The 25122-nt window shown below is 38.4% G+C and overlaps 1 protein-coding gene across 1 annotated transcript in view; it reads right to left on the reverse strand.

Moving 5' to 3' along the window:
* Nucleotides 1-24740, reverse strand: part of PARP8 (poly(ADP-ribose) polymerase family member 8) — a 189171-nt gene extending 164431 nt beyond the window's left edge. Inside the window, exons 1-2 of the mRNA XM_070935900.1 lie at nt 24512-24740; nt 23507-23561 (exon numbers count right to left, since the gene is read on the reverse strand). Of these exons, the coding sequence (XP_070792001.1) occupies nt 23507-23561; nt 24512-24602 (146 nt within the window). The 5' untranslated portion in view covers nt 24603-24740. The remainder of the gene's footprint in view (nt 1-23506; nt 23562-24511) is intronic.
* Nucleotides 24741-25122: the final 382 nt, after the last annotated feature.

Below are 25122 nucleotides of genomic sequence, written 5' to 3' on the forward strand. Positions count from 1 at the left end.
TGACAGAAAGCAGGAACAAAGATGAGAACTGAAAGAGGAAGTCAAATATCTTCCCATTGCCACAAAACTCAATGACCCTGGATACCTTAACAATTCTTTTAAGTCGTCTGAGTCAACCAACAACAAAATATCCCCATCCAAAATGTCACATAACATTAGTGTATTGGGACTAATATTTTCTGTTTCTCTTTCAATCCTTTACAGAAATATTTTCCTGGAATAAAGACAAAGAAAAAAAATAGAAATATTAATGTCTACCCACTTGTTGGTGGTCTCCCTACCTCTTTTTATAGGAAGTTACTCATTTTTTAACAGGAAAGACTGAACAAGGAATGATGAAGATTCAACTCTTCCCACATTGGCTCAGTTCTGGAGTTCCTATTTGGAGACTTTCCAAAAACAGGAATTTTCTTTCTCTGAATTGGGCACTTGTAAAAAAAAACAAAACACTGGTGAAGAGCTGGGAAGAACTCATGTAGAACTCATGTAGAACGTCCCTTCCAAATGAGAGCCCTAACTCTAACTTGGGAGCGGGGGAAAATGATTGCTTGTACATTCTGTGTTCCAAGTGTTGCCTTTGTATATTTACACCAACAGGCACAGTGTGGAACTCTGCTATGGTTATCTTTAGCAGGAAGCCAATTCTACCTATGATTGCTTTCATATGAGCTGACTACTTCCACTATAAGGAATCCAGCTTATACAGAAGAGATTGTGCATACACATTTTAGCCTCCTTGCTGCAAACCAAATATGCTAAAAGCATGGTGACAATCAATTCACTTTCCATACAAAGGTGAACAATGCCCATTGTTCCCCTCATAGTGGACTGAATATACAACATAATACCCAACAGAGCTACTGCAAACTGCATTATTACTGTCCATTGATTTTATCAAATATTTTTTCTGGCAGTATTTCCTATATTAGCTCCTTTTTGCCTTCAATGCAGTCCAACAAAAACTGCAGAGAAAACATCCTTATTCAGAAGCAAATAATTAGGTCAGTCTTGCAAAAATAACACATTAGACATTTCACAGGAATTGGTTTAGTTTCCACTAGGTAAAAATCATTTGCTTAGGATTGTTTTTTTTTTTTTTAAATTCACATTTCAAAATGTTGCAATAACAAAGTGTCATTGACACAAGATAATCAAACTAAAGTATTTCCCCTAAGCGAAGCTATCAAATAAGAGTTTAAGTAGACAGAGTAATGTTTCATTTCCTGCTCATCTCTTTTAAAGCTCTTTTCAAAGTTTTTTTTAAGCCATCACACACTCGGACATCTGATTCTAGTTACTGATAATCTTATCAAAATGTTGAATACAGTTGTTCCCAAATTGATGCTCCCTGGATGGCTTGGAATGACAATTATCAAAAATTCCCAGTCAGCATAATTATCACAGAGGACACAAACATCACTCCCAAGCTCTCTCCTGCCAGGTTTACCCAACTAAGCTTAGCACACGGACAGAGTCACACAAAAGTAGATTTTCACATGGTCCCAATTGTTCAACACAGTGAAACACCAGCATTTATCACCAGCATTTTAAAATAGGCTTAATAATATGCTATCAATTACTGTAACTCCATAGATCTGTTCTGCAAGTGGACAGAGGCTGGAATTTCCACCAGCTGAACTTCTAAACCAGGGGTCTCCAACCTTGGCAACTTTAAGCCATGGCGGACTTCAACTCCCAGAATTCCCCAGCCAGCAAAGCAAAGCTGGCTGGGGAATTCTGGGAGTTGAAGTCCGCTTAAAGGCTTAAAGTTAAAGGCTTAAAGTTGCCAAGGTTGGAGACCCCTGTTCTAAACCATCTTTAAAAATAGCCTCCTATAGTCCTGCCTGGGTATAATCACAGAATTATGATTTTACAAGATCTGCTTCCTCTGTTAAAGGATGCAGTGGGCAAATCATCCAAGTCTGTTAAAATGAACCCTAGTAACTAACAGGGCTTGGACTTCCACAAGACGATTTCCAAGATGCATTACTTTCTTCAGGGGGGAATGTTACTGCCATTCTAAAAATAACAGCACTCAGAATTAATATCAACTATTTGGTCTACAGATTTGTTAGAGTGAATCTCCATATATTGAATTTTCAGAGAGACAAATTTTTGACCAAACTTTACAAAATTATTAGAAAAAACCCATAGGCTGCAATCAGTTCACATTCAAGCAACAGTTTCATGGCAGACATGTCACATAAAACTACCCAAAAAAAATCATCACCTAAAAATCTCAGTAAACAAGTTTGATCCATCTACTTCCAGACTAAAACTAAGAATAGACAATAGGTTGAACTTAATCAGGAAATTCTGGATGATTGTGTCAGCAAAACAAGATGCATTCTCTAAACTTTGTCCTCTCAGCTTTCAGCTGAACCCCACAGAAGCATTCCCAGATTGAACTACTAAATTTAAATTATGACATTGCTTCTTTTCTGATTTATCTCATCAAGATTAGAGCTAAGTTTCTGCCCAAACTACAAAATAAGGCAGACATGCGTCCTGCAGCTAAGAGGTCAACATTTTTTAAAAAAATAAGGAGCAATCTCTGTTGCCACTACCTAATTTTTCTAGCCTTCTTTCTTTCCTACCTTTCATCATTCTGGAAAGATTTTTCAACATTCCGAAGTCCCCAGGCTTGCTCCCTAAAAAATTGACTTTACTGTCCCAGTTGAGAAAGTTTGTTTGCTTGTTCTTTATTACCTTTTGCTCTGCTATTCAAACATTAGCCGCCCCATTCCCAGGGAAATGAATTTTTATGAAAAATATTAGATTCAAATAAGTGCATTTTATTAAAAAAAGATTACCTTAAACATAATAAAACAATTGCTCCCTCTTGTAAATTCTTTGAGGAAATAAAATGGTAGATGGTGAACTATTTTCCTAAATCAGTGATAGCTAACCTTTTGTGGACCGAGTGCCCAAAGCGCGCAAGCGTGTGCACCCCAAATGCAATGTCCGCCTTAGCCCCCATATGCATGCGCCTCATGCGCCCCACCCCGCATGCATGCACCCCACACCCCACGCATGCGCAGCAGAGACCCAAAGACCAGCTGGCCGACGGGAGATGTGCGCATGCACAGCAAAGCTGAGCTGGGGCAACGATTCATGTGCTCACAGAGAGGGAGCTGTGTGCCACCTCTGGCACGCATGCCATAGGTTCGCCATCACTGTCCTAAATTATCTTAAATCCCTTAATAGCAAAGAAGGATTGACAGTAATAAAATATAAATAGATATATTTGTAAGAGAAAGAGGGGGGAGGGGGGAGAGAGGGGGGGAGAGAGAGAGAATGAGAACACATTCATGTTAGGAATTGGTAATATTCATGGTATTGAAGCAATCTGCCTAGAAAATAATGGAGACTATTGTCCAGTTCACATTTTGATGCATTTTAACTTCAGTTTTTGCTTCCAGAGCTTATGCACAATACAGAATGAAATAGAGTGGGATCCAAAAATGCATACTTTTGTATTATTCATATCTCTACTCATTTTCCTCCTCGTCCACATCAGAATTAAAATAGACCTAGCAATACATTACAGATGGACTGGAGTTTGTGATAGGGTGCAACCAGTGGCGGGTTTCAAAATTTGTTACCAGCGGTTCTGTGGATGTGGCTTGGTGGGCGTGGCTTTGTGGGCATAGCAGGGGAAGGATACTGTAAAATCTCCATTCCCTCCCCAATCCAGGGGAAGGTTACTGCAAAATCCCCATTTGCTCCCAATCAGCTGGGCTTTAGGAGGCAGAGAATAGATGGGGGCGGGGCCAATCAGAATTTTTACTACCGGTTCTCCGAACTACTCAAAATTTCTGCTACCCGGATCTCCAGAACTAGTCAGAACCTGCTGAAATCCACCTCTGGGTACAACAATAACTGAAGCATTGCCAAGTTCCCTTATCATGTTTAGCCTCATTTGCTCATCTGAATTTTTACCTCCTAAATTATTCTTCTAATTTTGCAGTATCCATGGAATATTTCCCCTTATTCAGGGAACCTGCATTTTTGCTATACTTTTGTTCCACTGCAGGTGGAACAAAAATGAGTAGCAAATTATATTCCTTTTACTTCTGTAACTAAGAGGGGATTTACATAATGCCAAAACACAAGTAAGGAAAGTACAAAACAACCTTGCAGGATAGAGTAGTTAAGCAAAACATTGATCATTTAAATTTAAGCAAGAATGAGGTTCCAGATTCCAACAATAATTTAATATGTGATTTATAAATAAAACATTGGACATAAAAAAAAAACCCCTCAAATATTATTTTTCTACTTCAGATAGGCAACTCCCTAAACAGAATTACCAAAAGTGGTTTGAAATGTGTGACTAAAAATACAAATGATGGAAATCTCAAATAAAAAGCTTGTGCTTGCGATATATTAGGTTTGGGCTTGAGGTCTGGAGAAATCCTGTGGGTCTCCCAACACTTCAACTGTGTATTTAAGCAGAGTTTTTTTAGGCCAAAACATAACAATTTCTTCTTTTGACCTTCTGAGTAATGTTTAATTTCCATTCTGAGGAAATATATATGAAATGTATGTTAACTTATGTTAACTCTTGTAATTCTTAATGTATATTAACTCTTATAATGTTCCACCCAAAGAGATTCTGATTTTCTTTCTTATTTCTGGTCTTCTAGTCAAGTCTAGAAGACATGGATAGACAGGCTTTATAAGCTTTATACAAAGTGTTATACACAGATATTCAGATATAACTAAAAAACTCTTGTTGTTTGACTTTCTTTTTTTCTTTTTGTACTGTTTAATTAAATTAAATATAATCACATGAGAAGCTTCCTTACCCTGAATCAATTATCCAGCCCTTCTAGCTTGCCCTTTTCAACCCCAACTGGAATTAATGCTTCTCATCTATGAGCAGCTCTGACATTCAATATCATCCTACTAAAGGTAAAACGATCCAATGTTAAGTAAGCTGTATGATCTATGACCAAACTATTTTAATGACTATATTATTACCAAATCTACAGCATTTAATCAATGAATCTGTTTACTCATTTGAAAGCTTTTGGGAAATCAGCTGAAAGACATCCCCTATTAATGTGGACAGTAGTTTTTATGTCATTGAGCAAATGGCAATGGCTACTAATTAGGCAAAGGGTTTTATGAAAATTATTTTGTCATAGTATTTATATTTAAAAGAACTGCATGACAGGAAACTCTTTCAGAGGAAATTTCTATTTTACTTTTCTACTTTCTTCTACGTGATTCTTCTAAAGCTGTGTTTCTCAAATTTAGCGATGTTAAGATGTGTGGACTTCAACTTGAATATTCCCCCTTGAATATTTGTTAACTTTTATGCAAGTACATATAGATTTAATTGGTAAAAACCAATTTCTTCAACCAAAGAACATTTTTTAAGGTAACAGATTATCAGCATTGGCAGATTGATTTTGTTTTATGGCTGTTACAATTTAGGGATTGGGTTGTAGTGGCTTTCTAGGTTTAGCAAATGTGCTGATTCAGGGGCCAGGGGTTGTCACGGGGTTAGGTGGAGTAGACTGCTGGAGAATTGGCCTCCTTGGCCCTGTAGTAGCACTAGAACTATGAAGAATACAGCGTGCAAATGCTTGTTTCCCAGATAAAACTTGACTTTCTTCCCATTTGCTCTTTTTCAGTTTGCTTAAATCACTTGTATTACATTATGCTAATACCTCATAAATTCACGTATTCTCTTTTATTGTTTCCTGTATGTTTTATTTGTTTAATTTCATTTTGAAACAAGTTTTGCTCTTGTAACTGTTTTAGCTAGTACCTCGGTTTCTAGGATAACAGCCAAGAAGAGATTTTCAGACTCTAGAATACCTTTTGCATACTTGTATTATACTGTAAGCTATAAATAAGAATTGATTGTGCCCATTTATCACATAGGCAGTTAACTAACTCCATTTCTCTAATTAGCATTTCTCTCTCTCAGTCTCACTCTCTCTGTTTCTTATTCTTTCTTTCACCATTTTAATTTAACAATACAAAATACGTGATGAGTATCTAGAATGCAATGAAAACAATGACCCAGAAGTAGGTACTCCATCAACTAGCCTCTTACTGGCTATTGACCAAATACTAACTAGACTCTTTTGGTTGTTGTTGTTGTTGTTGTTTTGATCTATGTACATAAAAATGTTTGCTTTCATTCTGGAAAAAAAAAGCAAGAAAAAAAGCAAAGAAAAACCAAAACCACTGAACACTCCCTTTAAATTCCAAGCAAAAAAAAAAAAAGATAGAAGAGGCCACATTAAATCCATTTCAAGTTAACAGAGTGCAAAATATATGGCAATTCCCTCAAACTTACCATTTGTGGTTAAATTTTAGGTCATAGTCATATCACTCCTGGACCAAAGTCTTAAATGAATGGAGTATATACAGTGGCAAACAAAAACATGTTTCTGGAAGTCTGTTGGACTCTATTACCTAATATGAACATGAGAAGCTCAGTCTTAAATGGCCATGAGTCATGTTTCTTGAGTCTTTTTCTTGGAGAAGCCTGGAATTGAAAATGCATGCAAACTAGCCCCCCCCCCCAAATAAAACAATAGGTTATTCTTTCTCATTCATGCAGCCTTTTTTTTTCCCTCTGCGCATGTATATTTCATTTATTTAGATTTTCCTGCTATAATATTGTTTATTTTTATGGGCAGTGTCACACAAAAACATAATAATTCAGCATTCAGATTACTAAACATGAGCAATTGTGACAATGTCTGTTTCTCTATAAAGTTTAGAAATTAGTCTATTCCAGAAATATTTAGCAAAACTAAAGAACTGAAAGGTAAATGACAGAAAGCCCCATGATGTGACTCAAAATTTTTGCAAAGGGAATACAAGACCTGGATTTTATTTAGAGGCACATATATGTATTTCCAAGAAGATGAACTCAATTAAGAAAGCCCAAGTATTTTTCCCAGATAAACTTAATTTCCTTTTTCCTAGCCACACTGTTTCATGACTATTGATGACGTGTATATCACTCATATGGAAATGACAAGTGAGACAATCGTGGCAAATACACCTGAAGAACTGAAGACACTTTTTTTCTCACAATACCACAACCTGATGGCATATATATATATATTTGTTATACATACTGCAAAACCTACACCAGCTCTCTAGACTAATGAGGCCTCCGAAAATATTTGATTTACCATGGTAACCATGGCACAGACGATAGGTTTCTCTGTTTCAGTGCACTTGATATGCTGCATGTAAGATCACATGGCAAATTCAATTAAGCTGTTGTAATGGATGATCCTTAAAAATCCTCTCAGTATCTCACCGATGACAAGAAAATTAGCAGATGAGAATCCACTTATCCTGAAGTTGCTGTGGCAGAAAATCTTGCTCCAAAACATCCAAGAGACTACATATGTTATTGATCTGTCCAAGGTCCTGATACAAGTTCAAGTGTATTCATAACACTGCCTGTTCACCTGATCGTATACGAAAGATGAAGAAACTCACAGTTATGTCGGTTTCAGAACCAACTGTTTTGCAGCAAGTTCCTGAAAGTCACAACCAGCAGCTAAAAGCAGGTTCCTACACTGTGGAATGGGGCGTACCATGAAAAACACAAGTGCCATTTTGCTAAAAGCAATTAGTATCAGATCAAAAAATATTGTAAAGTTTTACTTGACATTAATATCCTAAAGCAATGTTTCTCAGACTTGGTAACTTTAACTCCCAGAATTCCCCACAATTAACAAAAGTCTAATAAGACTTATCACCAAATGTGCCCTGTATGCTCTCTCTTCAGAGCATGATAACTAGCTAAGAACAAAAAAAAAAAAAAAAAAAAAACTGATGCAGCCTGATAACCAGCTTTCTGTGCATGTATAAAACTTCCACTGTTCTTATCATTCTTCCTGTGTAGAAAGAGGAGAACATCACAATCCGAAGCTACTGACCAAGGCTAAAAAAATTTTGCTGACAAAGCAGAGGAGGAAGAGGAGAAGGAGGAGGAAGAGGAGGAATTTTACAGTCTCTAAGTTCTGATTTACAACCACAAGAGAAAGATACCCAGTTTTAAACAGAATTTTCATTGTTGTTTAGAAAAGACCATGTTCAAATTACAGGACAGACAAAAATGCTGCTATGCAGGTACTCCTCAATTTACAACTATTCATTTAGTGACCATTTTGAAATGACAAGAGCACTGGAAAAAATGTTTTACAACTGATTCTCACACTTACAACCGTTGTACCATCCTGGCTGTCACATGATCAAAATACAGATGCCAGGGCAACCAGCATGCATTTAGTAGCCTGGGATCACCATTTGGGATCTTCCCAACTGGCTTCCAAGAAGTCAATGGGGGAAGCTGGATTCACTTAATGACTGAATGATTCCCTTAAAGCAGTGATCCGCTTAACAACCATGGCAAATATTAGTCATAAAACTGAGTGCAATTCACTTAAATGCCTTTGTTTAGCAATGGAAATTCTGGTTCCAACCATAGTTGTAAGTTGAGAACCAGGTGTACTTATTAATATTCTAATGCTTTTTTTGTATCTAAGCTAAAAAGGTGAATGAAAGGAAGATAAACAGCAGTTCTTCCCATTACTGAAAAAGTCTCTCAATTTTCTAAGGTTAAATAATTAAAATAATTAAAATGCCTATATTCTCTGTTCCATGTTTAACACCCAAATTATGCATAGCTATTCCTAACTCATATATTCCTAATTAGTTTTCTTAAACCAGCAAAGAGTGCAGTGCAATCAAACAGTTCCAATAATTCAGAAATATGAATATAATTTTCAAAAAGAAAAAATGAAACTGATCAATCTGCTCAACTCCCAGACCCTCAAAAAAAATCCTTCAAACCTCACAGCACATGTATTATTTATGATAATCTATGCAATTCACACACTTGAGCAACTTATGCTTTTTTTTATGATTTTATTAACATACATAAATCATAATATATAATATATAACAATATACACAATACAAACAATCAACAAGTGCTCCCCCACCCCTCAGGATCATCCTGCTTCCAAAATCTTAAAGCTTCTTCTGGTGGTGGTATCCCTCTTCCTCCCGAAAACACATATATTAGAAACTGTTTCCAGATTTCATTGTATTCATTTACTTTCATTATGCCCCTCCTTACTTTAATATTACAAGTCAGTTTATCATTTATGGCAATATCCCATACTTCCTTATACCATTCTTCCAAACAATAATCACCTCGTGTCTTCCAGTTCCTAGAAATCATTAACCTTGCTGCGGTCAACAAATTTGTTATCAACTCTTTAGTCTCTTTTTTACACTTTATATCTTCCAATAGTGAGAGTAATGCTACCTTTGGTGCCTCTTCTACCTTTATTCCTACAATTTCTTCAATTTCCTTAAACACCATCTTCCACAATTTTTGCACAAATTTACAGTCCCACCACATATGTAAATATGTTCCTTTCTCCCCACAACCTCTCCAAGTTATCTGAATAACTAATATGAGAATTATTATAAAACGGTATGGAGGTGGTACTTAACTCCAGTCAGATTGAGCAATATGAATCAGAACTATTCAGCTACTTACGCTTTTAATTTTCCCTCCTTTGCATTTTTTTTTCATATTTTTATCCCATTTTTTTCTATTCATTTTTTCATATTCAAGGGAGCAGACATCTCAGACAATAAATCTTCCTTCTCCTATTTTACCCACAACAACAACCCTATGAGGTGGGTTGGGCTGAGAGAGTGTGACTAGCTCAAAGTCACACAGCTGTTTTTGCAAGCCTAAGGCAGGACTAGAATTCAGAGTCTTTCTAGGCCAGCACCTTAACCTCTATACTGACTTTATTTATTTACTAACTACATTTATAAGACTGCCTGTTCTGACCTAGGCTTCCTAAGTCATTAAAACACACGTGTAGTCCCAAAACCCTCTTTTATTGCAACAGCTGTGAATTCTGTTCATTCACAGATGAGTCCCAATTAGTTATAAAGAGTCCTTCGGGAGAAGTCCTTCGGGATAATCACCCACCTTTATCTCCCTTGGCACGCTGCCAAAGACCTAACTGGCAAAGCCACACAGAGTCCAGAATCAAACAGAGCTTCAGGCTTTAAGCTGAACCGAATGAACAAACGTTGCTTCCTGCAAAGGCCCACGTGCTTTTGCTCCTCTTTTAAGTCTTATGGGAGGGGCCAATTATCTCCCAGCCCTACTCCTGAGTCGTCCCTTTTGTTTTAGCTGTTCTTGCCTTCTGGTAGCTCTGCGCATGCGCACACTGGGAACAGGCTCCCCGTTCCTCTGCCTCGCTGAGGTCCAACACTGGAGACTCCGGAGGCAGCACGTACCTCCCAGATGGCCCTTTCTCTGCCTCCAACGCAGAACCCTCATCCAAGCCTTCTCCAGTCTCCAGGACTGGCCCATGGTCCTCCCCAGCCTCCTCAATATCCAACTCTGCTGCCAGCTCCACAGGCTGCTGGCGGACCACAACACCACCCAACTAAAACAATGTGAATCCAGACAATTTACTTGAAGTGTATGGCTATGATTTTGGAGCATTTATTTATTTATTATTTTTATTAGTTCAATTTATATGCCTTTCTCCAAAGACTCAGGGCGGCTTACATTTAAATACATAATGCATTTAAAAGACCATTATAAAAACATTTAAAAATTAAAACATTAAAACCCATTCACACCATTCATGGCTGGATCTCACAAGATCGCAACAGCGAGATCAACGGCCCCAGGCCTGCCGGAAAAGCCAAGTCTTCACCACTTTTCGGAAGGCCAATAGGGTGGGGGTGGTCCGGACCTCAAGAGGTAACTGGTTCCAGAGAGCTGGGGCAGCCACAGAGAAGGCCCTCCCCCAAGGGCCCGTCAGCTGGCATTGTTTAGCTGACAGGACCCGGAGGAGACCAACACTGTGGGATCTTACCGGTCGCTGGGAGTTATGTGGTAGAAGGCGGTCTCGAAGATAACCTGGCCCTGAGCCATGTAGGGCTTTAAAGGTAATAACCAACATCTTGAATTGTGCCTGGAGACCAAAAGGGAGCCAGTGCAGCTCGCGGAGAATTGGTGTAATGTGGGTGTATTTAAGTACCTGAAATGAAACTCTGCTATCTATATCCATCCAAGAGGTGTTTGTCCCACAATTTTCACAATATTGCACTCAATATCATTTGGGAAGAAATGAGCATTCCAAGATCTGATGCCAGAATTTCACTATAATAGACCTAACAGGGAAATATCAAAAGTATAATTCTTGATTGAATTATATGGTTGAAATTTTTTCAGAATATATTACTCCATAAGCAAATTCCCACCAAATAATTCAGGATAAGAGGGATTATTCTTTCAAAATTTGCACTCTCTTCAGGGTAATTAATGTTGAATTTACGATGACGTGAATGGGATCAAAGCAACTGGGATGAAGTCAAAGTGGGAAAAGCTAAACCATTCTTTTTTTCTGCATCTTCCTCTTCCCAGAGAGGAAAATATCACTCTTGGCAGAGATAGAACATGATTATCTGCAGGTTGGACTGATCTCTGCAACTTGCCCAATTATTTTCTACTCTGATCAGCAGTGTTAATGCAAGGACCTTACCCAGCACCTTACCCGGTCATCTCAATCTTGGTGACTTTAACAGATGTGAACTTCAGTTTCCAAAATTCTCCAGCCAGATATAATCAACACATCATAAAGTTGCCATGGTTGAGAAACACTGCCCTAGATTGAACATTGGAACATTGGAACATAAAGTATGCATTCTGCCATAACATTGGCTAGAATATGATTGATATATGTGTGTGTGTGTGTGTGTGTGTGTGTGTGTACAGACACACACATACACATACATACATACATACATATATACAAACACACACACATACGTAGCATAATGTACTTTGAAAACCTAATATTCTGATCATTCTAGCCAATGATATGGCAGAATGCAATACAATATATATATTCCAGGTAGATAGGTAGGTAGATAGGTAGATAGGTAGGTAGGTAGATAGATAGAGAGATACGAGTTGTATTTTTCTTTTTTATGGGTTTTGCTTTCTATTGTATTTTTTTTTCCTGTGTGCGCCTATACGCACACACACAAATTCTTGAGAGCTCATACAGAAAAAAAATACAACTGAAAGCAAAACCCTTAAGAAATAAAGATACAACCATACTGTAAAATACCAAGAAAATAAAAGATACTAACAATAAAGCCAATCAAGGGAAGGTTCTGTGAAACAAAAGAGCAGCAAAGAGGGAACAAGCCTTCTCTTCACTGGGAGTCTACTCAACCATGTTGATTCTGCAATGAAAAAGCAGTGCCTCTTAATGTCAACTCGCAAAGCATCCCTGGACTGTTCTCGAGGGGATGGGAAACCGACGAAGCAGCACGGCACCCAAAAACAGAAGCACATTCCAGACATACAGTATCTCTCTCAAGGCTATCTCCCAGAGTAACCCACAGCGGCCACACCAGGGGTGGGTTCTATTTACTTTTACTACCGGTTCGCAATGGGGCCGTGCGCGTGCACTCGCTCCGCTCATGCACGCACACACTCTTCTATGCAAGCGCAGAAGCTTCTGCACATGCAAAGAAGCATTTTGATGACATCGGGGTCGGGGGGCGGAGTCTCCCGCCGGTTTTACTACCAGTTCTATAGAACCGGTGCAAACTGAGGGCAACCCACCACTGGGCCAGACGGGAGTAATCTGTACAACCTGGGAATTGGCAAATGTGATTGATGACACACCCTGGGGGGAGGGGGGAAACAGGGTCATGATTGGGGCATAAATTACATGGAGTCAGAGCTGGCTTCACTTAGAACGTGCCAACATGAAGCTGCTAATAAATAACTGGATTTCTTTTGAAGCTTGGCTCCAGGCTCATGATTTTATTAGGGCATTCATCGGAACCCTGACAGCAAGCCAACTCAGACCCTCAACTTCCTTTGCAATAGATTCTCCCTGATATATCTAAACAATTAGTCTGGAGCCGAATATAGAAGGTGATTCTGAAGGTACCCTGGTGCCGAGTTAGGAAGACTTTATAGGTCCAAACCAGCATCTTAAGTTGGACCTGGAAACTAATTGACAATCACAGGTGGTCTTTGACTTATGACCACAATTGGGACCAGAATTTCTGTTGCTAAGCAAGGCAGCTGTTAAATGAGTCGCACCCAATTTTACATCAACTTTTTCCCATGATGGTTAAGCAAATCACAGCAGATGGTAAGTGAATCATGCAATTTTTATGCAAATTCAGCTATTGACTTTGCTTGTGAGATGACTGGATGTCTTCCGGACACTACCGCTGCCATAAATACATTCTGGTTTTCAAGTGCCAGAATTTTGATCCCAGGACCATTGTATGCTGCTGTTTGTAAGTGTGAGGATCAGTTCTACATCACTCTTTTTGCTAAATGAACTGTTGTATGTTGAGAACTACATGTTAATGCAGATTCTGTAAAACCAGTTGTATTGTGTGCTCCCCAAATCAGGAGACCAAAAGTAAATAAATAAATAAATAAATAAATAAATAAATAAATAAATAAATAAATAAATAAATAAATAAATAAATAAATAAATTTCTATACCGCCCTTCTCCCGAAGGACTCAGGGCGGTGTACAGCCTATTAAAAGCACAAAGACAGACATCAATTAAAAATAATTAAAATTATTAAATAATTTTGGCTCAGATTTAAAACCCCAAAAATTTAAAACACCCAATTTAAAATCATTACATTGAAAGCCCGGCCTGGCGGAACAGCAGGGTCTTGAGGGCACAGCGAAATACACAGAGTGTACATGGGCTGCTGCTTTCTGAACCAACTGCAATTTCTGAAAATTCTTTTAACGGCAACCCCAATTAGAGTTCATTACAGTAATCCAAAAGAGTGGTGATAAGAGATTGAGTTACAATTGCCAAGTCCTCCTGCTCTAGGTTAGGGTGCAACTGATTCCAGAAGCAGCTCCAAACCTATCCTGATTTCACCCAATTGCAGTGCACAATGAAAGAAGTTCTTGGGATTGTTCTCGAGATTCAAAGAAGTGCTGTAGAAAAACAATTAATGCAAATACCATTAAGATCTTGTGCGGGCAAAATATCCTTTTTATCCATTTGATACCAGACTATATATCTTTAAACCTATACTCAGCAGCTTCACCTACTTGTATCTTTTGACCCTAGGTTTTCAGATACGTTATGGATTTCTACCTAAAAGATAGTAGCAATAGCAATACCAATAGTACTTAGACTTATATACTGCTTCACAGTGCTTTACAGCCCTCTCTAAGCAATTGACAGAGTCAGCATATCGCCAGCAACAATCTGGGTCCTCATTTTACCCACCTCGGAAGGATGGAAGGCTGAGTCAGCCTTGAGCCTGGTGTGATTTGATCTGCCAAATTGCAGGCAGTGGCAGTCAGCAGAAGTAGCCTGCAGTACTGTACTCTAACCACTGTGCCACCGCGGCTCAATAAATAGGAATTAATCCACTTTCCTATCAATTGCAATGAGACAGATATTTAGTCAGGCTGAGCGTCTTGCTTTCTATGAATTAACCAAAGTTAACTGCAAACCAAGAATTCATATCAAAGTCACATACCAGCCCGTGTTTGTTTTGTCAACATCGGGCATATGTCTTTACATAGTCAACATCATCTATTGTAGGAAAAACATCATTTGTTAATGGGCTCAAAATATCTTCTTACATCAAAAATCTAACTAATTTTCAAGAGTTTCTTTTTTTTTCCCGAAGCCCTGGCAGGTGTTACAGCTGAAGAGAAGAAAAGCAGGTCCTTCCACCAGGCATGCCTTCAGGGGAAGGTAATGATCTAAAGGTGAAAGTAAAACAAAGTTCACAAACTTTTTCTTACATGCAGGAACAGAATCTACATAATTTCACATTTTTTTCCATCGTTGCTCATCACGCACCTGACAGATTGCTCCTTCGAACATAGTCAGAAATGAAAGCTGAACTGGCTATCTTATTTTGAAATACCAGAATTTGTTCAAGGGAAATATAAAATAAAATCTAGAGAACAATTGGTGGCAGAGGAATATACTGTAAACTTATTTATTTATTCGCTTATTTATTGTTATTAGAAAGATTTAAAGTAGACAAAAGAATTTATGATTCAGAACACTGTAGGATTGAGCTTGTCACACAACTATATACAAATGATGACCATTCAATAGCAAATATGTATAAACTTTTATTGAAATTTGAAACAGAAGCAAAACAAGTGATAGAATGTATGACAAAATAGACTTAAAATTTTGGGGTTATAATACACAGTTGGAACAATGGAAAAATATATGGCTGAAAGGATTTAAATGTATACTTCGTTATAACCTTAAAAAGATTTTTTTATAAAATGATGTATATCACTGTTGATACGTCACAAGACAAATAGCCTAAAATAAATAATGGAAATGTGAACAACATGAAGATATTGTCTTGGTGAATGTGTAAAAAAGCTAGAAAATTCTGGATACAAATATATACACTGATTCAGAGGATTTTAAAGATTAATATACAATTGGGACTGGAGATTTTTCTTTGGGGGTAGATGGGCAAAGAGTTGAAAACAAAATTATAGACATTTGTTTTTATATATGATAACTGTAGTGAGATTATTGTATGCACAAAGATGGAAAGATCTGATACTATTCATAATGGGGAAATGGTTGGTGAACATGATGAGATTTGCTGAGAAGGCTAAATTGACTTCTCTGATAAGATAAAACACAGTATCTACATTTATTCTGACTGGAAATTATATTTATATATATATACATACATACACAGAGAGAGCACACACACAGACATATATATTCAGTCAGAAATCAATGGGGTGTGTATGTGTGTGTGTTTGTGTGTTTATATTAGGCTGAAGCCGAATATATATATATATAATGAAATAGTTAAATATGAACTTATGATTTATGGTTTTGATGATTAAACAGGATAGATTATTTCTGGATAACCTTCCATTGTTTTTGGAAAGCTGCTTGCATGTACATTACTGGCAAACACTCTTCCTGAAATTATTCACCTTCCAGCATATTGAAACTTTTGTCAATTGATATTACAACCTGCACAGAAGGAAGTAACTCCTTCTCCTATCTTATGACAGCCTCCATGACAGTGATTTCCTCTAAACTCCCCTTATGTACCTAAAGTAGGAACCATCAGGAAAGAGACTTAAAAATATAGCAAGTTTTTTAAAAAGGGAGTTGAGGTCAGGGAATGTTCCTTCTGTTTGATTATTTGCTTTCAGCTCCTCCAGAGTCCCTCACAATTGTCCATACTATCTGAGGTAGATAGGCATTAACATTCAAATCACTTGAGGGAATACTTGTCAAAATAATTAAAGAAACACAAAGTGACCACCTGGACTGAAAGCATACCGCTTTCTGGTGTAATCTGGAGGGGCAAATCAGCAGCGGGTTTCAATTTATATTACTATGGGTTTGCCCCCCACACATGCACCCAGTTCGCATGCGCCTGGCCTTCTGAGCATGCGCCTGGCCTCAAAAACATGCCTAAACAGGATGGCATAGAGCCGGGGTGGGCGGGCAGGCCCATCTGCGATTTCTGCTACTGGTTCAGGCAAACCGGTCTGAACCGGCTGAATATCACCTCTGGGGCAAATGCAAGACTATAAAAAAGGATTTTTAACATTGGGGGATAGAAATTAGAAAATCTGGATTAATCCTAAGAACATTAACTGGAAACTAGTGATTGGATACATGCATGCATGCCTTCAAGTCATGATTGACTCTGGTAGCTGCCTGTACGAGTAGGTGCATGTTTCTGGGCACAATTATCAGATGTGGTTTGGCCCAGCCTTCTTCCTAAAGGGCCAAAAGAAAATAACTGGCCTAAAGTCACCCAGCTGTCTTGATGCCTAAAACAGGACTCAAACTCCCAGCTTCTAGCCTAGTGTTTTAACAACTACTGTATACCAAACTAGAGACTAGATGATAATTGGTGGGACTCTCCAAATCCCTACTACTTCCTAAAGACTAAAAATCTGCCTCCTATTTTTCAGGTCAAATTTTTCTGCTTTTCATAACATTTCAGAGTGTTTTATAAAAAGAGCCGACATGGCGCAATGGTTAGAATGCAGTATTGCAGGCTAATTCTGTCGACTGCCAGCAGTTCAATTCTCACCAGCTCAAGACTGACTCAGCCTTCCATACTCCCGAGGTCGGTAAAGTGAGGATCCAGATTGTTGGACGTAATATGCTGACTCTGTAAACCATTTAGAGAGGGCTGTAAAACACTGTGAAGCGGTATATCTTCATCTGATAGAATTCGAGACCACCAGAAAGCTTCCATACCCTTTTGTGTTAATTTGATTGAGACTAATAAAAGTACCAGGCCAATGTTTCTCAACCACAGCAACTTTAAGATATCTAGACATCAACCCGTAGCCAGCTGGCTGAGGAATTCTGGGAATTGAAGTCCACTCAAAGCTGCTGAGGTTACAAAATACTGTACCTAAGCAAAGCAATGTTTGTAGTTTTTGTTCTGTCATACGAACAATTCAACATCTTACATCTGCAATAATAAAAATGCATGTTTTGCAAATAATTCCTTTCTTTCTCCTGGAATGATACACCATTAGAATGATAACAAAGTTCTAATTCTATGCAGAAGAATGAACCATGACTTTTAATATCACTGGTTGGTTATGCACACATGCTGACCTTCTCTCAATGAGATAAGCATACATCCTAAGATAGAAAGACTTAGAAAATGACAGCAATGTGAAATGCAACAATATAGAACAGCCACACAGGTCAATAAAAATATCAAGAGAAAAATGAAAGTGTGCAAAAATTATTAATAGTGCATATTTCCAGCGTTTTTCTATACAAACACAGATAGACTGAAAGAATATACATAGAGCTATGTCATGTCTGATAAAATCGGTTATTCCATTGAAAATTATACTATTATTTCTATTGGTTAAAAAGCAGTCTTCTTCAAGTCAAACTTTAATATTTTACCAGAATTTTCCTATTCTATAAAAGCATAAAAATTAAGAGAGTGAAAAAAATAATAATATAGAAAAGAAAAAGAAAAAAGCAGAATTATCGCATGTGCTCTTTCTATCAAGTTATTGCCACATTATTCTTTTCTCTTCCCCTTTAATCCTTTTTAATCCCCCAATCCATAAATCATCAATTCAATTTTTTCTTTCTTTCAACAAAACCATATAAGGTTTTCAGTCTTTTATAAATGTCTTTTTTGTTTTTTAACCTGGCCAAGACAAGCTAGACTTCTGATGACTTCATGGAGACATCCACATTCTTTTTTCAGCAGCCATACAAAAGTGGTTTCCCATTGTTTTCTTCTGTGGTGAGTTTTGTGACTCCCCAGTCTAGGTTTCGGACCGTGTGGTATGGTCTACTGATCTCTTAACCTGCTAATATAAGACTTGTTAGAACTCAGGCTGCTTTTTAAATCATAAACCACTGTCAGCATTCTCAGCACTTACCCAGCTCATACATTATCATTCTCCATGCAAACATAACTTAGGAAAGTGCTCACATGGGAGCAAATTACAGAAGTGATGCAATTGCAATATAGTGATTGACTAAGAATGTAAGCAGAAAAGTTCTCTGCTCAAGTCTCATTAGAATCAAGAATTAATTAAATAGTCATAGTCAAGTTAGAGCCTCCTCTTGGGTTTAGTTTCTATCTCTACCACGAGGTTAATCTATTTTACAAAACTGAAAATTAATCAAGGCAGGTAAATATACAGATAAAGAGGGGTACTATAAATTCTCAAAAAGTGCACATATAAACATTAAATTACTCATATTTATCTAAGTGAACCAAGTCTGAAGATGCCTTGATTTAATAGACAAGTGTCACTGCCCATTAAAGATGCAAAGAATGAAATTCTGATTTTTAACTATCATGACTAAGAACCAACTTTTCCCTTGAAATGGTATAAGGTTTCTTGCTTGAGCAAGGGGTTGGACTCGAACACCTCCAAGATCCCTTCAAACTCTGTTATTCTGGTACTTTGTACATCTAAAACAAGAACACTAAGAAGCTAACCAAATTCTTAGGATTCTATATATCCATTGAAATTTTGAAGACTTTTGATTTTAATAATCATTCAGTATTAAAAGGTCATTAAACCCTGGTCTTGAGGGTTTCTAGGAAGCATCTTTGCATGACTGATGAGAAAGCAAAATTCATTAACTTCTCTACTTACAGTATAATATTTAGCTGTAAATGTGGCTTAAAATTTGTTTTTTGTTTTTTGTGTAGAACTACAATACCTGAGCTACTAGGTCAAACTACCAAATTGAGCTTTTTAACACCAAAGCTAATTTATTTTTCACTGAATAAATACTTTTTAATCCTATATTGCAGTGGTCCCCAACCTTTTTATCGCCGCGGACCAATCAGCCTTTGATAATTTTACCGTGGCCCGCTGAGCGTGCGCAGGGGTGGGGGCTTTGGGCCACACGTGCGTACCTGCGCGGGGCTCTCTTCCCTGGAGCCTTTGCGCACGGCCCAGGAGCTTTTGCGCACGGCCCAGGAGCTTTTGCGCACGGCCCAGGAGCTTTTGCGCACGGCCCAGGAGCCTTTGCGCTGCAGCGTTCATGTCCCCCGGCCGCTGCGCGGCCCGGTGCCAGGTACTCCACGGCCCGGCACCGGTCCGTGGACCGGGGGTTGGGGACCACTGCTATATTGCATTCACGTTAATCTATATACACACATAGGCTAATCTATACTCCTTCACCTGAATTAAGCATATTAACTCATTACTTACTCCTTACTGCTACTGAATGAAGGCATGAGGCAACATGTTTGAATTAAAGTTTCAGCTTTATTTACTGAATGAATATACAAAAAGCATACTTAACAACCCAAAATCACACTGGGCTATCTGCTGTCTCCCAACCTTCACTAAATCTTGCAAAGTTGTTATTAAATGGTATTATTTCTATTGCTGAAGGGGAAAATAATCAAACACATGACTGTTTAAATAAATATAGCTAAAAAGAAAGGGAAACAAAAAGTGTCAGCCCAGACACAGCTACATATACAGACATAACATAATGAATAAATATTTTCCAATCTAACCTCAAGTTTGTAAATCAAGTCTTATACCACATCCATACTGACGCTAGCTACAGCCCAAAATTTGATTTGGGCTCTTAAACACCCATCCATATTGAAGAGAGTCAACAGAGGTTTGGGGCCTCTACTAGGTATCTGCACTTGGTTTAACTCAAGACTTGTTCCATCTTCTGAGGAAGACAATATTTCAGCAAAGCTAAAGGAACAATTGGTCAAGACCTTTGGTGATGCCCCTTCCTGGCATACAATAGAGATGGTTTTGAAGGAAATGTCAATGGAAGTCAGGTCAATAACTGGCCAGAAGAACCAGAGCTCAGTGGTAAATCAGCCACCTTGTCTTTACAAGTCCATGCATTCAAAATTTGGTATTTAAAGTTTAAACAAACAGGTAGGGAAAAGAATCCTCTGATATTACCTATCTAATATCTATTATTCTGACTGGAAAACTGCACGCAATTTCAACAATAGTCAAGAATAAAGTAGATGGACAAACAGGTACGTCTAAGGCAATTTTTTATATAGTACTGTACTTCTCTGTTCAAACTGCTATAGCTCGAAAAGATAAAGTTGGAATTAAGGCTGCTAAGAGAATCTCTGAAATAAAGAGCATTATTTAAATAATGATTCATGGACAAAGAAAGTCTTATTGTGTGAAACTTTCATTCAGAAAGAGACTTAGGTTGTCTTTCTTATTAAACTTGATTCAGGTGAATCTTTAGCATTGTTTTTCTACCAATTTGTATGACTTTGATAAGGCTGTCCGCTCCAGTTCCTTCACAACATGTTGATACTATTTTTATTTTGCTGTTTGAGGATATGCATATATGTGTGTGTGTGTGTGTGTACACACACACACAACCACACGTACATTCATGTGTATGGCAAAGAGCTTTCAATATTTCATACACAAAAGCAATAAACCATAATAATGGTTTGGCCCTTGTGGAAAAAGAGATGATGGATTTGCTTACCCTAAAGTAATGTGAGGTATAGAAAATCAAGTACAGAAGGTATACCTATATTCTATACCTTCTATAGAAGATATAGAATATAAAAAATTCAAGCTCATTATCTTCCTTGAAGCTCAATGGGAGAAATTGGGTAATTTTCAAGTGCCTCGTGACTAGTTTAGCTAAACAGATCTCATGTTTTATGACTCTTCTTTTGATTTCCCAATTTCCCATTTTTTGGTGCAGCTGTCAAGGCAAAGTTGAGGTTCAACTTCAGCTAACTTGCACTATCTATGAAACGCATAGTATACCAAAAGATCTTGGAAGAAAAGCTTAGATACAAATTCTATAAGCAAATTCTTCTATGTTTCATTTTGTTCTAAAAACACATTTAAAGGCCGTCCAAAAAAGAAAACACATGGGTACTGGCCTTGGACAAATATTGGAAACTCATTTGCATCAGCCACTGCTACAAGAGTAATCAGCACTTATCTGAAAGATAAGATAGCCTCTAGGCAAACTGCAGAAATGTCTTCTGGCAAGCTACCCCATGCAGTGAACTGATAACTCCTCAATTACCACATGAGTTCAACAGCTCAGTGACTGAACCGTTAAAGAGAAAAGCAATATTAGTTACACCAGTATTGCTAAGCATAGTTCATGCAAGGCTCCATAAGCATGTTCTAATACAAGCCCAGCTGTTCCCATGCCTACAAAATAGATGAAACAGATAGGAAGTCCAATTCTGAAGTTGATGCATTTGGGTAAAAAAAACATCTATTGTCTTAAACAATCAGCAAGTCAAAACTAATCTCATCTACTGTCTGGTCAGTTCTAGGCTGCTGATTCAATAAAAAATCCACTCAATGTTTCATAACAAAGTCAGCTTCTGACTCACAAGGACAGAAATGCTTTTGACCAAACTACCCTTCTGAATCCAAGGTTCAAATCTACATCCATCTGAAAATCTTAGAAGCAGGCTAGTACTACCGTACTGTATGCCAAATTAGGTGCATCACTCTAAACCAGTGGTGGGATTCAGCCAGTTCGCACCACTTCGGGAGAACCGGTTATTAACTTTCTGAGCAGTTTGGCAAACTGGTTGTTAGAAGAAATCATTAGGGCAGAGAACCAGTTGTTAAATTACTTTAATCCCACCACTGCTCTAAACCTATTAAACACACACACACATACCCACCCCAATGGTTTTAAGTAGATCTTAATTCTGCATAAAACTGGAATATGGAAGGGACTAGAAGTATCAACTGGTGCATGAATGTAGAGGTGCCTGAAATATATAGCAGATAGGCCAAGTAAATGAGATGGGACAGATAATAGACCGTTGATTGCTTAAATGTAACTATGTTATAGGAGAAGGGCTGCAAATTTTAACGAAGAGGTAGTATATATCAAAAGACACCATAAACTTTTTTCCAGCCAGACCACTGTCACAATAAATACTGACCTCTGCTCTTGTGCTAACTGTAAAAGATAAAACACCTATGAATATTTTTGCTGGAAAAAGAGCAGAGGACAGCAATGTGGCTGTAAACATTTTCTTCTAGAATATTTCTCTCTTAAACAATCATGGCCCTAAGCTACCACATCATCTTTTTTCAACACAATGGATACAGACTGTAGGGACTAGAATAGAACTAGAATAATTTCCCAACTGTTCTAGATATTTCATGTAATTCTATCTAATGTAAAATAATATAAACATAAAGAACAACCATTTAAATGATAAAAATTCTAAAATGTTCAGTGTTATTTGAAAAATCAAAGCATTGTCATTAAAAAAAACTATAAATCACAGAAATGTATCAATTCCTATGAATATTTGTACGATGGAGCAAAGTTCCAAAACCATTTCCAATTAAAAAAAAAACAAACTATGAAATTTCATCCGGATTTGGTTCCTGTAGCGAGACTTGTTATATGCGTTATAAACTCCACTGATTCTATTTTTAATGCCAAACAGTTGCTTTATTGACAAAGAATAAACAAACAGGTTCACACATTGCAATCTCCTCTTTGCACTGTGCTGTATTGTTGACATAGATATCAAATTCCATGACGAGCATTCAATATTGTTTGTCCTGCTTCTGCTTTGTATCACACCTAGCTTATAGAAATTTTCTTTTCATGCCCCTGTTCCTCTACCACTTACCATTTGCACACATCAAACATAATGCCTAAAGTCTGCAGACTGGAAGGAGACAAAGAGGAGGAAGTGCAGAATCAATGAACCTCTGATGACTAATAATCACCCTACAGAACACCTGTTCCAGGCCAATATATCTTTGGGGGAAAAAGCCTCGAGGCATCACTATTTCAAAATATAGGCTACTTCCAAGGGAGGGACAGCACCAGTCTCAGCTTACTCTTACTAACAGCTTTTGTATCACCAGCCAGGGAAGAGAAATCCAAGTGTTTTAAAGGGAATTCATACCTTTTGGATCCTCCAACGTAGGTGAAGGTAAAAGTGGAATCTGCGTATCTGAAATCTGGAATACAAAAGAGATGTGTTGCTATTGATCAATCTTGCTTGTTTGCCACATCTGTCTTGCCTGGTCTGTTAACCTCCCAGCACCCTCAGCTCTCTCCCCAGTATGGCACACACATAGATAGCGCATCAGAGATTAATTCAAGCCGGGAAAATAAAAATAGCAACCATCATCATCATAATATAAGGGAGGAGGACCACCCCAGTCTACCCCTCCCTGCAACAAGTGCTCCAGTGCTATGGCAACAACAAGGATTTCCATTATCGGTGGAGGCAACAGGCAGTAACAAGACAAACTGCTCAAGGCAAATCAAACATTATCAGAAATTATCTGAGGACAGTAACAAGCCAAAATATTGAAGGTTTGAAATAAGGGGCCAGAGAGGGAGCGGGAGGGAGGGAAAAAGAGATGGAAGGAGATAAAAGGTAATAAAGAGAGGGGTGTTTGTGCACCATATCACGAAGTCCACCCTAAAAGGTCTACTTTTGACCAACACCTTCCCAGGCATGAAAAAATATGATGGACAGACCCCCGTTTATTGTTCAAGGCAAAGGTTTAAAAACATGGAGGGAAATTTGGGTGCGTGAGAAAGAAGGCTGAGATGGATGGTGGCTTGTTTCTTAAAGATAAACCAAAATCCAATCTTAACTAAGAATTAATTCACTAAGCCGACATCCAACCGTCCCCTAATTAAGCGCCACAATAGCTACTTTATCTATGATGAGTGAGGAAGGGGAGGGGGGGTCACATGCTTTGAGAAAACCCAAGAAAACGCCAACGGATTCTCTCTCCGACCGAGTTCAGCCACCCTTTCCCATCAACATGTTTGGAGCCAACTCCAGCCACTGCCGTCCCTGGAGAAAAAGCGTCCGAAAGCAACTGAGTCGGGATAGGAAGAAGAGAAGGGAAAAAAAAGAAAAAAGAAAAAAGACCAAGCTGGGAAAACTCACCTGCAAACAGGCAGTCCTTTTCCGCCTTGCACTTTTGGATCACTATGTCAATATCCTTCTGAATCCTCTCTTGTCTTGAACACATCCCCATGAACTGAATCCCTGGGGGAAGGAAATAAAAAATAAAAAAATAAAAAAAGGAAAGAAAACCGCCTTGGGGATTCCTCCGTTGGTCTTTCCTCCCTCTAGCTCCTTTGCTTCCTTTTCGGTGAAAAAAAAAAAAAGCGGTTCAAAAATGGAACCCTTCCAGGAAGACCGAGGGCTTAACAAGAAAAAAGGGAAAGCTCTCCTTCCCGGGTGCGCGCGGAATCCGGGGGAAATCGGCGTTGCATGCCCAGATGTGCTCGCCCAGATGTTGATGCCAGTTTCCCTTCGGGCTTGGGCAGTAGTAGATGCCAGAAGGGGTTCGGGGTGCTTATCGGCGCCGGCAGTGGCTTTCACTGGCTGGCTGGCGAGAGAGAGAGAGAGAAAGCGGGCGGGCGAGCGAGCGGGCTAGCTGGCTGGCTTGCTTGGGAAGGGGAGCAGCCCGGAGATGAAGCTCCACACAACCCAGCGTCTCTTGGCTCTCCTGCTCCCCCTCCGCCACCGCTGGGCTGCTGGAGTGACGGGGG

The sequence above is a fragment of the Pituophis catenifer genome, unplaced genomic scaffold (assembly GCF_029215685.1).
Source record: "Pituophis catenifer annectens isolate HBS135680 unplaced genomic scaffold, rPitCat1.0.hap2 SCAF_2, whole genome shotgun sequence".
NCBI classification, from domain to species: Eukaryota; Metazoa; Chordata; class Lepidosauria; order Squamata; family Colubridae; genus Pituophis; species Pituophis catenifer.